The sequence below is a fragment of the Pogoniulus pusillus genome, chromosome 11 (genome assembly GCF_015220805.1).
Source record: "Pogoniulus pusillus isolate bPogPus1 chromosome 11, bPogPus1.pri, whole genome shotgun sequence".
NCBI classification, from domain to species: Eukaryota; Metazoa; Chordata; class Aves; order Piciformes; family Lybiidae; genus Pogoniulus; species Pogoniulus pusillus.
Window position 1 is genome coordinate 12,971,372 of NC_087274.1, and position 14,593 is coordinate 12,985,964.

General features: G+C 51.8%; 1 protein-coding gene across 1 annotated transcript in view; it reads left to right on the forward strand.

Annotated features, from left to right (window-relative positions):
• The first annotated feature begins 307 nt into the window (after nt 1–307).
• The window catches only part of STX8 (syntaxin 8), a 125,597-nt gene continuing 111,311 nt past the window's right edge, over nt 308–14,593 (forward strand). Inside the window, exons 1-4 of the mRNA XM_064151111.1 lie at nt 308–409; nt 860–959; nt 7,129–7,223; nt 10,265–10,375. Of these exons, the coding sequence (XP_064007181.1) occupies nt 393–409; nt 860–959; nt 7,129–7,223; nt 10,265–10,375 (323 nt within the window). The 5' untranslated portion in view covers nt 308–392. The remainder of the gene's footprint in view (nt 410–859; nt 960–7,128; nt 7,224–10,264; nt 10,376–14,593) is intronic.

Consider the following 14,593-nt stretch of genomic DNA (forward strand, 5'->3'; position numbering starts at 1 on the left):
GACATTGCTGTGGGCAGGGAAGAGCAGGGGGACACAGTGACTGTAACCTGCAGACTGGCAGGGGTAGGAGGTGAGGCTGAGGGTTCGGAGGAGTGAAGGGACAGCTGAGGTGGGGAAGGCAAAGGCAGAACCAGAGAGAAAAGGTCACGGGGAGGCCGTGGGGCCGGGTGAGACCCGCTCGAGAGGGACAGCCCACGGCGGCATGCAGAGGCGCCCGAGGGCTGCGGGCAGCACCTTGGATGGGGCTTTAGACCTCTTCAGCCGGACGCTACCCTGCTCTCGCTTACAGCTCCCAGCCCCTCGCCCGGCGGCTGCGAGCGGCGGAGTTTGGCCCTCGGCGGCCGCCGTCCCCAGCCGAGGTGCGGAAGCACAGGGCCCTTCCGGCGGCGGCGATGGCTCCGGACCCCTGGTGAGTCCCGGGCCGGCGCCTCCGGCTCCCGTCCTCCGGGGATGGGTTCGCTGTCGCTGATCGCAACCCGACGGCCTGTCGGGCCGAGCCGTCCCGGGCTCGGCGGGGAGCGGACCTGCCGGTGCCGCGATAGAGGCGAGCAGCTCTGTCTGGCTGGTTCCGCCCAGCTGGGCGACTGCGAGCGGCGGGGCCGGGGTCGGTTGGGACAGGGCCCCGGGCTGTGTGCTGTCCCCGGGAGGGGGTACCTTTCCCTGCAGAGCGCATTTTGCCTCCAAAAGCTTCTTTTAGGTCAGTTTAAGAAGCGGAGCTTGATGCATTGGTGGCTTTGGCACCTGCTGCGGGGGAGCACAGGCAGTTTCCCCGCAAAGGGAGGCCGAAGCTGGGCACTAAGGGCCGAGAGGGTCCGGCCGGGTGGTGCTGAGGCTCAGCTCCGGGCTCCTTCCCCCGCAGGCTCTCGCTGTACGATGCCGCTTGTCAGATCGCCCAGGAGACCGCGGAGAGAATCCAAGAGCGTAACCGGTACCAGAGGAACGGGGAGAGCTCTGCCAAGGTACTGCTATGACAGCAGCTGGGAGGTTGTGAGCATGGGGACTTTTAGCTAGACTTTGCTTTTAACAGCTCTAAACGCTGGGTAAGCATTAAATTTGCAGGAGGCAGCTGTGTTGAAGAAGCTGTAAGTGCTGAGTGTCCTTCCTCGCCAGCTGCAGAGGGAAGTGGGTGCTGCTAAGTGACATGGCTGGAAGCATGGGGGTGACACCCCACAGCCCACCTTACTGCAGGCACTGGGCTGTGGCAGGACACTGCTGCTGCCAGCCGGGTATCTGCAGGGTGAAAGCTAGGTTTGAAGTCAGGAACTGAGTGTTTATTGGGTGAACATGAGCCAGCAGGGTGCCCAGGTGGTCAGGAAAGCCAACAGCATCCTGGCCTAGGTCGGCAATAGAGCGGCAGCAGAGCCAGAGCAGTGGTTGTCATTCTGCAGTGGACGTAGGTGAGGCCACACCTCACATCCTAGGTTCAGTTTTGGGCTGCTTGGTGCAAGAACATTGAGGTACTGGAGTGTATCCAGAGAAGGGCAACAAAGCTGGTGAAAAGTGTGGCGGGCAGGGCTGGTGAGGAGCAGCTGAGGGACATGGAGGTGTTTAGTCTGGAGAAGATGAGGCTGAGGGGAGGTCTTCTGTTTCTCTACTGCTCCCTGAAAGGAGGTTGGAGCCAGGTGGCAGTTTGTAGCTTCTGTCAAGTTACAAGCTATAGGACAAACAGAAACAGCCTCAAATTGCCCCAGGGAAGATTTACATTTGGCATGAGGGACAATTTCTTCCCCCTTAGGGTTGTCAAGACCTCTCCCAGGCTGTGGTGGGGTCCCCATCCCTGAAGAGGTTTCAAAGCTGTGCAGCTGTGGTGCTGAGGGCCATGGTTTGGTGATGCCCTGGCAGTGCTGGGTTAGTGGTTGGAATTGATGATCTGAAAGTTTCCTTGCAGCCAAAGCTATTCCACAATTCTTTTAGACTTCCATTAAGAAATCAAGAATACAATCTATAAATTAGTAGCTGTTCAGTGCCACAGACCCAACCTTGGATTTAGCAGTCATGAGACTTTTTGCACGCAGTGCACGAGACAGGGAGAAGCTGTGGGAGTGTTGGGCACACACTGCCTGCTGCTCAGGGCTGTCACTGCCAGGAACTGAGCTGGAATCTAAGAGATGCTGAGATGCACTTCATCCTCTCTATAAATACTGAGTAGATCTTTTTACACTGAGTAGATATTTTTCCCCACAAGGCTGACTTGCTTCTTTCCTGTGGATTAGGAATTTTGCATCATTTTTAGCTACATTTCTGACAAAATGCAAGACTGGAGTTAAATATGAATGAGAAGCTTACCCAGAAAGGTTCCATTCTCCACCTTTTCACACCTCCTGTTTAAAATACAGAATTAGAAGGTTCTCAGGAGGCTGCTCCCTTCAGGACTAAAAGCCTTGTTCTTTCCTTCAAGCAGTACAGGAGCAACTGGGTCCTGAGGCATCCTGCTGTGAGCTTCTCCCCTGCCTGTGCTGATGTGTGCAGGCCCTGGAGTGAGCTTTTTGTAGTAATTTACATCATTACAACCCCACTGATTTGTTTTGTAGACCCTGTTCCACTCTATAGCAGGGCTGCCATGTGCTGCTGGATCACTGAAGCTTCTTTGCTGATAGCTTTTAAAATCTAATGTCATTTTTGGAGCAATGGTGAGGAAAGCTGTGTAGGCTTTGCACAACAACCAGGACTTTTTAATGAGTGACTTAAACTTGACCTGAATGGTAAAGAGAGTTCAGGAGGTACAAATAACTGGGATTTGAGACAAATGTATAGAATCATAGAATGGTTTGGTTTGGAAGGGACCTCCAAGTGTCATCTAGTCCAACCCCCTTGCAGTAAGCAAGGACATCATCAACTAGATCAGGTTGCCCAAACCTCACCTTGAATATCACCAGGGCAGGGACCTCAACCCTGTTGCAGTGTTCCAGCATCCTCATGGTACAGACCCTGTTCCTAACATCCAATTTAAGTCTGCTCTTCTCTGATTTCAAACCATTGCCCCTTGTCCTGCCACTGCAGGCCTTTGGAAACAGTCCCTCACAGGTCTCCTGTAGCCCCCCTCTAGGTGCTGGAAGGCTGTGATTAGGTCTGGCTGGAGCCTTCTCCTGGCTGAACAAGCCTTGCTCTCTCAGCCTGTCTTCTTAGGAGAAGTGCTCCAGCCCTCTGATCATGTTTGTGGCCCTTCTCTGGACCCGCTCCATCAGCTCCATGTCCTTCCTGTGTTGAGGGCTCTTGAGCTGGACACAGTACTGCAGAATCTCCTCTCTCCATCTGCTGGGTTGAGGGGAGTGTTGAGAGATGGTGATTTAACCGCCTGTGTTCAGGTGAGGTATCAGCAAGGGTGCAGACAGAGCCTGGCAATAGCAGGCTAACAAAAAGATTGCTGCCTTAACCCCTCTGTATTTATAGAGGACAAAGGTCTCTGCTTGCATCACTGCAATCCATGACGTGTCCCAAACACTCCCCCACCAGCAAAACTTTGTATTGGTGTCATTTGAATCCTTTCTCCCCCAGGTTGTGTTTTATGGAAACATCACATGAGTGGCTTCACTTCTCCATAAAGTCATTTGTTCCATGCTCTGTGTTTTCCAGGCACTGTTTGCCTTTCAGCCATTAACAGTTAAAGGTGAATATTTGGCAGGGTTTGGTTCTACTACAAACAAGTTTCCAACAAGGAGGGAGATGTTTTCATAACAGAAGTGCACCTTGAGAAATCCATGCCTGAGCAGTCTCCTGCTCTGTGACTCCTCAGTGTTTTAAAGCAAGGGGAAGAAACAAACAACAAAAACAAAAAAAGCCTTTGTACAGTATTTGCCTGGCAGGGAGAATGTAAACAAGTTTTTATTTTTACAGTATTTGACCATTAGCATGGCTAAAAAAAAACCTTAGTGCTGAGTGAAAAATAGAGCAGAAAATTTAAGATGGAAAGAGAAGAGGGGAATAAAAAATCCAAAACCCTGTAGGGAAAGATTTCAGGCTGGTACTTACCAGGCGTGGACTCTGCTGCAGGGAGCTGATCTTAAAGCTGCTGCTGGTGTCCTTTTTTCCTCTCTAATGGCAGTGAAATCTTTTGTTAGAGCACTGCAGTTCCTGGAAGGTGTCTGTATCTTTGATGGTTTTCTTGGATATTTATGGGACTTGGCTGTTCTGGGTCGATTCAAAGCAGCATTCATAGAAGCACAAAATGGGTTGAGTTGGAAAGGACCTTAAAGATCATCCAGTTCCAATCTCCTGTCATGGGTAAGGACACCTCCCTCTAGCCCAGGTTGCTCCAGCCTGGCCTTGAACACCTCCAGGGATGAAGCATCCACAACCTCCCTAGGCAACCTGTTCCAGTGTCTCCCTACCCTCACTGGGAAGAATTTCTTTCTCATCTCCAGTTTAAACCTTCCCTTCTCAAGCTTCAGTCCGCTCCCTCTCATCCTGTCACTACAAGGCCTTGTCAAAAGTCCCTCTCCAACTTTATTGTAGCCTCCTTCAGGTACTGGAAGGCTGCTAATAGCATCATTCAGTTTGAAAAGACCTTGACAGTCACCATGTCCAACCCCAACGAGAGTGTGTGTGAAATTCAAAGCCCTTTTACTACCTGCTTGCAGAGCTAGAGGGGATAAACAACCGCTTGAACTTTCCTGGAAGCATTTACACTCCCATCCTGGCTTTGGGAATGCTGCTCTAGCATTCCACAGCTTTGGGGCTGGAGGTGGGTTTTGGCTTGAGTGCTCTCAAGGCTGCCTCAGCATGGCTGCAGCTGCTGTGGTGGCTGTGTTTGGCAGTGTTGAAGACCAAGCCTCTCTGAGCCAGGGAGATTTCAGCTTCTGATGCTCCTGGGGGATTTGGGGGATATCTCGCTCCACCCCTGCGCAGACGCCAGTTGCTCTTCAGCTGTGGGCAGGAGCCCTGCAGGCTGTTGGTGTCTGGCTGCTGCCTCTGTGTCTTCAAGAAGACAGGAATTAGGCTCAAAGCAAATATTCTTTCCCTGTTGCTGGTTCGCCACATGGAGCAGCCGAGGTTGGTAACCATTCAAACCCACAGCGGGGCCGATGCCTTGTGAATAAGAATCACACAAAGCCCTAATTAGAAGGGGTTGCCTGCTTAATTGCAGTGACAATGTTTTTTCCTGGTGTGTTCTGCATCACTGGAATGAGAAGAAATAACATTTAAGGAGGAAAACCCCAGAGGATAATGGCAGCCTGGCTTGGGGAGGAGTGGGGAGGGAGGAGGATTCCCACAAGCCTTGAGCTTCTTTGCAGCAGGGGAGAATGTGATGGCTTAAGTACACTTGGAGGGAGAACAGACCCATCTGGATTTTGGGCAGGTCTGTTGTGAGAAGGGCTTGAGGGTTGTGGTAGGTGCTGCTGAGAGGGGAAATGAAGGAAAGCTGAATTTCTTTGAGATCAAGGCCAGGTTGGATGAGGCTTTGAGCAGCCTGGGCTAGTGGGAGGTGTCCCTGCCCATGGCAAGGGGGATTGGAGCTGGATGATCTTTAAGGGTGTCTTCCAACCCAAACCAGTCTATGACCTTTACAGTCTAGAGGAGTTTGGTGGAGAGGGAGCATCTGAACCTGCAGCAAGTTTTCCTCTAACCCTGAGGGCTGGGGAGGGACATTTGACAAGGTCTTGTAGTGACAGAATGAGGGACAGTGACTCTGAGCTGGGAGAGGTGTAGAAAGGAAGAGGCAAAATTTAGGTAGTAGGTGGGATGTGATGATCTCAAGGCCTTTTCCAACCTGGTTAATGTTGTGATTCTGTGATTTAGACTGGAGATTAGGAAGAGATTCTTGACAGTGAGGGTGATGAGACACTGGCACAGGTTGCCCAGGGAGGTTGTGGATGCTCTCTCCCTGGAGGTGTTTGAGGCCAGGTTGGATGAGGCCTTGAGCAACCTGGGCTAGGGGAAGGTGTCCTTGCTCACGGCAGGGGGTTGGAACTGAATGATCTTGAAGGTCCCTTCCAACCGAACCCATTCTATGGACCTATGAAACCTGGTGGCAGAAGAAAGCTGAAGCCTGCATTTGTATGAAATTCCAGGGGAAAGAACTGGAAAACAAATTGGAAAATACTAAAGTGTGCTGACATGTTTTGCCCATCTAAAGGAATGTGTTGGAATGTTGAAAGCCAACTCTCCATACTCACCAGCAGCAATGCATTTGAATTGTGCTTGCAAAACCAGGGCTGGTTAACTCCCTGTTTTGCAAGCACTGAGCCCAGTGAACTGCATCAGTCCCTTTCTGCCTGAGTTTAAACTGGAGTCCTGCACACTGGTGTGCAGCCTGAAGTTCAGTATCTTGTCAGCTGCTTCCAGGAGACCTTGGAGTGGCCTTCCAGTGTCTGAAGGGGGCCTAGAGGAGGGCTGGGGAGGGACTATGGACAAGGTTTTGTAACGACAGAATGAGGAGTAATGGGTTTAAACTGGCAGAGAGGGGATTTAAACTGGATGGTAGGAAGAAGTTCTTTGCAGTGAAACTGGTGAGACACTGACACAGGTTGCCCAGAGAGATTGTGGCTGCTCCCTCCCTGGAGGCGTTCAAGGCCAGGTTGGATGAGGCCTTGAGCAACCTGTTCTAGTGGGAGGTGTCCCTGCCTATGGCAGGAACTAGATGATCTTTGAGGTCCCTTCCAACCTAAACAGAATCACAGAATTAACCAGGTTGGAAAAGACATTCGAGATCATCCAGTCCAACCTATCACCTAACACCTTCTCTTTAACTAAACCATGGCACTAAGTGCCTCATCCACTCTCCTTTTAGACACCTCTGGGGATGGGGACTCCACCTCTCTGGGCAGCCCATTCCAATGCAAATATCTCTTTCCATGAAAAACTTCCTCCCAGCATCCATCCCAAACACGCCCTGGTGTGGTTTGAGTCTGTGTCCTCTTGTTCTATCCCTGGGTGTCTGAGTGAAGAGACCAACCCCCACCTGGCTCCAACCTCCTTTCAGGTAGTTGCAGAGAGCAGTGAGGTCTGCCCTGAGCCTCCTCTTTTGCAGGCTGCACACCCCCAGCTCCCTCAGCCTCTCCTCACAGGGCTGCGCTCCAGCCCCTCACCAGCTTTGGTGTCCTTCTCTGAACACATTCAAGCACCTCAACACCATTCTTATGATTGTAAATTTTCTGTGGCTGTAACCCAAATGTCTCTCTTCCCTTGCAGCTCAACGTGGTGATCAGGTCCTCGCTGCAGACCCTCAGGGAGAAGATCGAGCAGCTGAAGGACTTGCTGCTGAGGGCTGTGTCAACACGCCAGATGTATCGGTGTAAACGCAGCTCACTCACCTCTCTCTGTTGTGGGAGAGTGGGAGAATGGGCTAGCATTCCTTTGCCACACAGCTGGGGGTTTTTCCCTCATGCCATATTTAGAAGAGTTTGCCTCTAGAATTCTGACAGGGCTGCTGTTTAATGTCTTGATTGTGGCTGGGGCCATCTCAGGTATGGTGGGTGTGAAGTGAGCTTTGCTGTGTCCCAGAGAAGCTTAATAAGATGGTCTGAAAAGTCTCAGAACTGGATTGAAGCTTAAACAGGGCAGATTTAGTCTGGAGATTAGGAAGAAATTATTTCCAGAAAGGGTGGTTAGACACTGGCAGAGGTTGCCCAGGGAGGTTGTGGCTGCTCCCTCCCTGGAGTTGTTCAAGGCCAGATTGGATGAGGCCTTGAGTGACCTTTTCTAGTGGGAGGTGTCCCTGCCTATGGTAGGAGAGTTGGAACTAGATGGTCTTCGGGGTGCCTTCCAACCTAAGCCATTCCATGAACCATCCTGCCCCTGCCCTGTGCCTCTGGTCACACAGCTGGTTTGTGAGCTGATGTCACTTGTCCATCAGAGAACCTGCTGCTCTGGGGTTTTCTCCTGGCCTCTGCTGGCTTCAGTCCTCACAAAAATGAGGGGTGAGGACTTGTTCAGGGCTACACAGAGGTGTGGCTGGCTTAAGGAGCAATGGAGCTTCATCTCCTTCCTTGAGGAGAGCAGATATAGACTGGAAGTTAGGAAGAAATTCTTTCCAATGAGGATGCCAGCTGGCACAGGTTGCCCAGAGAGGTTGTGGCTGCTCCCTCCCTGGAGGTGTTCAAGGCCAGTTTGGATGAGGTCAAGTGGAAGCTGTCTCTGCCCATGGCAAGGAGGTTGGAGCTAGATGATCTTTAATGTCCCTTCCAACCCAAACCATTCTATGAATCTTCAGAATGATATCAGAACACTTTAAAGTCTGCCTTAAGAATCACAGGTCCTCTAGGAGTGTTACCCCTTGACCTGGCTTGGATTTGCTGCTCTTTCCATATGTTGGAATAGTCAGGCTGAAGAAGTGCACTCAACTCACTGCAGCTGTCCAGCAGCAATCTGATTTCGTGAATGAATGTTTCATCTCAAGTTTACCATGGCAGAAGTCCATTCTCAGCTCCCTGAGTGCTGTGCTGATGGCCAGGGGTAGAACTTCCCTGTTCAGTGAGGGCTTTGGAGCAGAGCAGTACTGCTGCTGTGGCTGAAAACATAGAGCTCAGCTCAGCTGCAGCATAATCTGCTGAGCACTGCTTGGAAGAGTCCTTCCAAATGTCCCTGAGGTGAATTAAACAAAGCAGCCCCTGCAAGCTGCAGCACCTGAGGGCATCTTGTGTCTCAGAGGTTCTGCAGGAATAGTTTTGCTGCTGTGTCAGTGGCTGTTGGGTTCTGCTGATGGACTGCAGATGGAAGTGTGCTCCAGGGATATTTTGGGTTGTTTGCTGTTTGCTTGACTGGGAGCTACTCACTTGGGCTGTCTTAGGAGCCTCCAGTGAGATTGGATGTGAGGTAGGGTGTGGGTTTTAGAAGCTCTGTTCTGTTTGGGCCTGCCCTGTGTAGCTCCTTAGTGTGTAAGTTGGAGAAGATTGAACTTCCTTGCAGCATTGCTGTGTGTTCACTGAGTCAGATTGCACTGTCTTGGAAGGGACCCTCAAAGATCATCTTGTCCAACCCCCTACAGCTGCCAGCGTTCTGGAAGAGATCAGCTGTGCAGGGCTTCTTGGAAGTACATGGAAGATTGATGCTGGGTTTTGGAGGGGCAAATGCCATTCTTAATGCTCATCCTATTTTGGCGGTAAAGAGCCTTCCAGTTCACTTAGAACTTCAAGGTGATGACCACTCTGTGGTCACTGTGAAAGAGAGTCACACAATGTTAGGGGTTGGAAGGGAACTCCAGAAATCATCAAGTCCCACTCCCCTGCCAGAGCAGGATCACCCAGGGCAGGTCACACAGTAATGCATCCAGGTGGATTTTGAAACTTCAGAGGAGACTCTACCACCTCTTTGGGCAGCCTACTCCAGGGCCCTGTCACCCTCCCACCAAAGAAATGTCTCCTCATTTTGAGGTGGACCTTCCTGGGTTCCAGTTTGTACCCATTGCTCCTCGTCCTATCACTGAGCACCACTGACGAGAGCCTGGCCCCTTCCTCTTGGCACCCACCCCTCAGGTATTTGTACACATTGGTCAGATCTCCTCCCAGCCTTCTCTTCTCCAGACTAAACAGCCTCAGGGCTCTCAGTCTTTCTTCACAGGAGAGATGTTCAAGTCCCCAAATCATCCTTGTAGCCTCCACTGGACTCTCTCCAGCAGGTCTCTGGATTTGTGAGCTTCTGAACTGGGGAGCTCAAAACTGGGTGCAGTGTTCCAGATGTGGTCTCACCAGAGCAAAGCAGAAGGGCAAGAGAACCTCCCTTGACCTGCTGGACACACTTTTCCTGATGCATTCCAGGATGCCATTGGCCCTCTTGACCACAAGGCCACATTGGTGTGCCATGGCCAACTTCCTGTCCACCCTCTTTCTGTCAGGACAACTCTGGTCTGTACTGGTGCCTGCTGTTATTCCTCTCCAGTGGCAGGACTCCACACTTGCCCTTGTTGAACCTCATGAGATTTTCTCTGCCCAGCTCCAACCTGTCCAGGTCTCAGTGAATGGCAGCACAGCCTGATAGGGTCTCAGCCACCCCCCTGCAGTGTGGTATCAGCAGCAGACATGCTGAGAGCCCACTCAAACGCCTCATCCAGGTCACTGATGAAGGTATTGACTAAAACTGGACCCAATACTGATCTGTGGGGAACACCAAGTTTGAGATCTGTAGCCTCCAGAGGCACAGAGTGGCAGCAGGTTTCACGAAGAAAGCTGTGCCCTGTCCTGGGAGATGCTGCAGCCTTGTCTTGGGTTCAGTCAGTTGTGGTGAGCAGGAATTTGGCTGATTTTTCAGGGTGTGTAGCAGGGATTGTTTCATGTCCTCAGATTGTAGTGTTGCAGCCTTTTAAGTGTGGTCCTTAACCAAGTATCCTCAGCACGCAGCTGGAGGGAGACAGGAGGCAGAGTTTGGTGGATGACCTCCTCACACGCCAGAAGCAGCTGCAGGCATCCTACCAGAACGAAGGCACAGAACCAGATGTCACAAGGTATGACACTGTCCCCTGCAGGGAACAGTCTGGCTTCTGCTTTTCAGCATGGGGAATGCATCCCCTGAGCCCCTTTATCCCTGCAGGTCCCCAGCTGTGCTTTCGCTGGCTTAGAAGTGCTGTGGGGTGTCACACATGGCTGTAAAGCTGGGACCTGGGGCAATCACAGAGGCAATCAGGTTGGAAAAGCCCCTCAGGATCACCAAGTCCAGCTGAGAACCCTGACCTACAAGTTGCAATCTAAACCATATCCTCAAGCACCACATCCAAACAACTTTTAAACACATCCAGGGTTGGTGACTCCCTCACCTCCCTGGGCAGCTTGTTCCCTGGGGAGCTGCTTGGCAGAGCTGGCTAAGGGATCTAGGACAGTCAGTCTCTGAGTGGGACTAGTGGGGACCACCACATAATGTCTACATGAATCACAGAATTGTTTAGGCTGGAAGAGGCCTTTAAGATGACTGAGGCCAACCACTAGCCCAGCACTGCCAGGGCACCACTAAACTATGCTACTTAGGCATCACATCTACACAGCTTTGCAACCCCTCTAGGGATGGAGACTCCACAACTGCCCTGGGCGGCCTGGGCCAGGCCTTGACAAGCCTTTTGGGGAAGAAATTGTTCCTGGTACAACTTGAGACCATTTCCTTTCATCCCATTGCTTGCTTCCTGGGAGATGAAACCAACCTCCACCTGGCTCCAGCTTCCTTTCAGGGAGCTGTAGAGAGCAATGAGGTCTCCCCTCACCCTCCTCTTCCTCAGACTAAACACTCCCAGCTCCCTCAGCTGCTTCTCCCCAGTCCTGTTCTCCAGACCTCTCACCAGCTTCTCCAGACCTGCTCCAGCCCCTCAATGTCCTTCTTGGGGTGAGTGGCCCCAAAACTGAACCCAATACTCAAGGGGTGGCCTCACCAGTGCCCAGTACAGGAGAACAATCCCTGTCCTAGTCACACTGTGCCTGATCCAAACCAGGATGCTGTTGGCCTTGGCCGCCTGAGCACTCCCTGGCTCATCTCCAGGCAGCTCTTGATTAGCACCCTCAGGTCTTTCTCTGCTGGGCAGTCTCCAGGCTGGGAGCATAGTGGCTGGAAGAGTATTTGTGGAGTTGATGTGACCCAAGTGCAAGACCCAGTGCTTGGCCTTTCTCATGCCATTGTCCTCAGCCCGTTAGCCTGTCCAGATCCCTCTTTAGAGCCTCCCTGCCCTCCAGCAGATCAGAGTTGTTGAGATCAGAGCAGAATTGTTGGAAAGGAAGCTGTCAGGATGAGCCTTCATGGTCACACAGTCCCCAATGATCACATTGTGTAGCAGTCAGCAGGGGCCTTCAGATGGAATTCATCTGAATTTCCACTCTGGTGTGTCTTCCACAAGTGGAAAAAGTAATTATGGTTAACAGCCTGCAAGTTGTGCTCTCCTTACACAGTTCTCATCTAGCCCCTCTCTGGTGGGAGTTGTTTGTCCTCTCCAACAGGTTCTTGGAGAGAATCCTCCCCTACTTGTCTCTGCACATGAAGAGAGGCAGACCCTTTTCCTCAGGTGTGAAATTTGGGTCCCCTGCCTGAGTTAATGAATTATCAGCAGTGCATGAGTTGAGTTTGGTGGCTGCTGTGTGGGTGCTGTGTCTATAACAAACTGTGCAAGACATGGAGTGGTCCCATAGAAGAGAAGTGGAGCTGCAGCCTGTGTGTTGGCAGAGCTTGCTGTGTGCCCATGGCTGATCAAATTGCCCTCCAGTGTAGACTGCAGTGGGTAAAACTTGGCTTGGAAGCTCTTTTCATTCCTTGAACTTTTGTGTGGGCCCAGAATGTGTGGGAAGCTCCAGTGCAGCTGGCACAGGCTTCTTCAGCTTGTGCTGGGGCACTCCAAGAGCTGTGCTCTGATGCTCTGTGGTCTGGGTCACAGCCTGTGGCTGAGCAGAGCTCCCTCACCTCTGCTGGCCTGGGGTGTGCTGAGAGCTGCCTCTGAGGAGTGCAGCTGCACTTCTGCAGTGGGGACTGGTGTTAGAAACATGAGTTATTAAAAGCTAAACCTTGTGCTTCCAAGTGGCAGCTGTTTGCACAGACACCCAGCGTGGTGGGGCTGGAAAGAGCCTCTGCAGGTCATCCAGTCCAACACTCCTGCTAAAGCAGGGGTGCTCCGCAGCAGCTTGCCCAGGATCAGGTGGGGTTGGAATCTCTGCAGAGAAGGAGACTTCACAGCCTCTCTGGGCAGCCTGTTGTGAGGCTCCAGCACCCTCACAACAAAGAGGTTTCTCCTTGTCTTGAGGTGGAACTGCCTGGGTTCCAGCTTGTGCCTGTTTTCCCTTGTCTTGGCACTGGGCACCACTGACAAGAGCCTGGCCCCTTCATCTTGACACCCACTCAGATATTTATAGACATTGATAAGATCTCCTCTCCGTCTCCTCCAGACTAAACAGCTCCAGGGCTCTCTGTTCCAGGAGGTTCTGTTCAGGGATGTAGGGTTGAGGTTGGTCTCTCCTCACTGCTGTGCTCTGGTGTGCTGTTTGGTGCAGCCAAAGCAGGGATTTCACTCTCTGGTTTCTCTTTCGTGTTGCCAAACTTTGTCAATGAAGCATCTGTTGTGGATGGTGAAAGTGCTGACTTGGATGGAATCCATTAACTCACAGATTCATTGATTTGGGTTGGAAGGAACCTTAAAAATCATCCAGTCCCAACCCCCCTGCCATGGGCAGGGACACCTCACACAAGCACAAGTTCAAGGCATCATCCAGCCTGGCCTTGAACACCTCCAGGGAGGGAGCAGCCACAGCCTCTCTGGGCAACCTGTGCCAGTGTCTCCCCACCCTCACTGGAAAGAATTTCTAGAGATGTTGAAGGCTGGGTTGGCCTCTGAGCAGCTTCATCTTGTTGAAGATGTCCCTGCCCATGGTGGGGGATTGGAACTAGATGATCTCTAAGATCCCTTCAATGCAAACCAATCTGTGATTCTCCAGAGTGTGGTGCAAACCCAGCTGATGCACTGGTGCTGGCTTTTATATTGCTGAGTTGTTGTGGCCTTCCAGTAACTGAAGGGGGCCTACAGGAAAGCAGGGGAAGGACTTTTTTAGGATGTTGGGTAGTGATAGGACTTGGGGGGAATGAAGCAAAACTAGAAGTGAGGAGATTCAGATTGGATGTTAGGAAGAAGTTCTTCACCACGAGGGTGGTGAGACACTGGAACAGGTTGCCCAGAGCAGTGGTGGAAGCCTCATTCCGGGAGGTGTTTAAGACTACGCTGGATGGGGCTCTGAGCAACCTGATCTGGTGTGAGGGGTCGGAACTGGATGATCTTTGAGGTCTCTTCCAGCCCTGACAGTTCTGTGATTCTGTGTGAAACATGTAGAAGAGCAAGAAGGCAAAACGTCCTTGGGCAGTGATGGTGTCAGCCAGCTCCTTGGTGTCTCCTGCTCTCAGTGGTCCATAAGCTGCCTGCATTTTCTGAGGTGTGCCTGTCCCTGCCTTGGCAGGACATTGCTGGTATGTTATGGCTGTAGAGGGTGAGGAGTCAACCCAGAGCTGCCCTGGTGTGGAGGTGTTGAGGCAGATGGGAGGCAAATACCCAAGTCCCAGTGTAATCCCAAGCTCTATTAGGAATGATCTGGGAAAGCAGGATTTTCCACCCCAGACAATATTTGTCAGTGTTGCAAGGCTTGAAGTTTTATAGCTTTAGCTTCTTTAATTAGAAATGGATAAAGCTGTGCCAGCTATTCTTTGCCTGGTGAATTCATGTCCCTTCCATAGCCTCCTCTGTGAGTCTTGTTCTCGGTGGTACAGAGAGGGATGTAGCCAGGGCCTGGATCTTGGTCCAGCACCTCCAACCTTTCCCTTGCCCAAGGCTAGGCTGTAGGGAAGGAAGAAGTTCACAGATTCACAAATTGCATTGGGTTGGAAGAGACCCTCAAATGTCATCTTGGCCAACCCCCCTACAGGCAGCAGGGACACCTCTAGCTGGAGCAGGCTGCCCAGGGCCACATTGAATCTGACCTTGAGTGTCTCCAGGGATGAGGCCTCAGCCACAGCCTTGGGCAGCCTGTTCCAGGGTCTTCCCACCCTCACTGTGCAGAACTTCCTCCTGATGTCCAACCTTCATCTGCCCTGCTCCACTTTCAGTCCATTGCCTCTCATCCTATCCCCACAAGCTCTTCTGAACAGTCCCTCCTCAGCCTGCCTGTAGGTCCTCTTCAGCTACCGAAATGCAGCTCTAAGGTCTCCCTGGAGC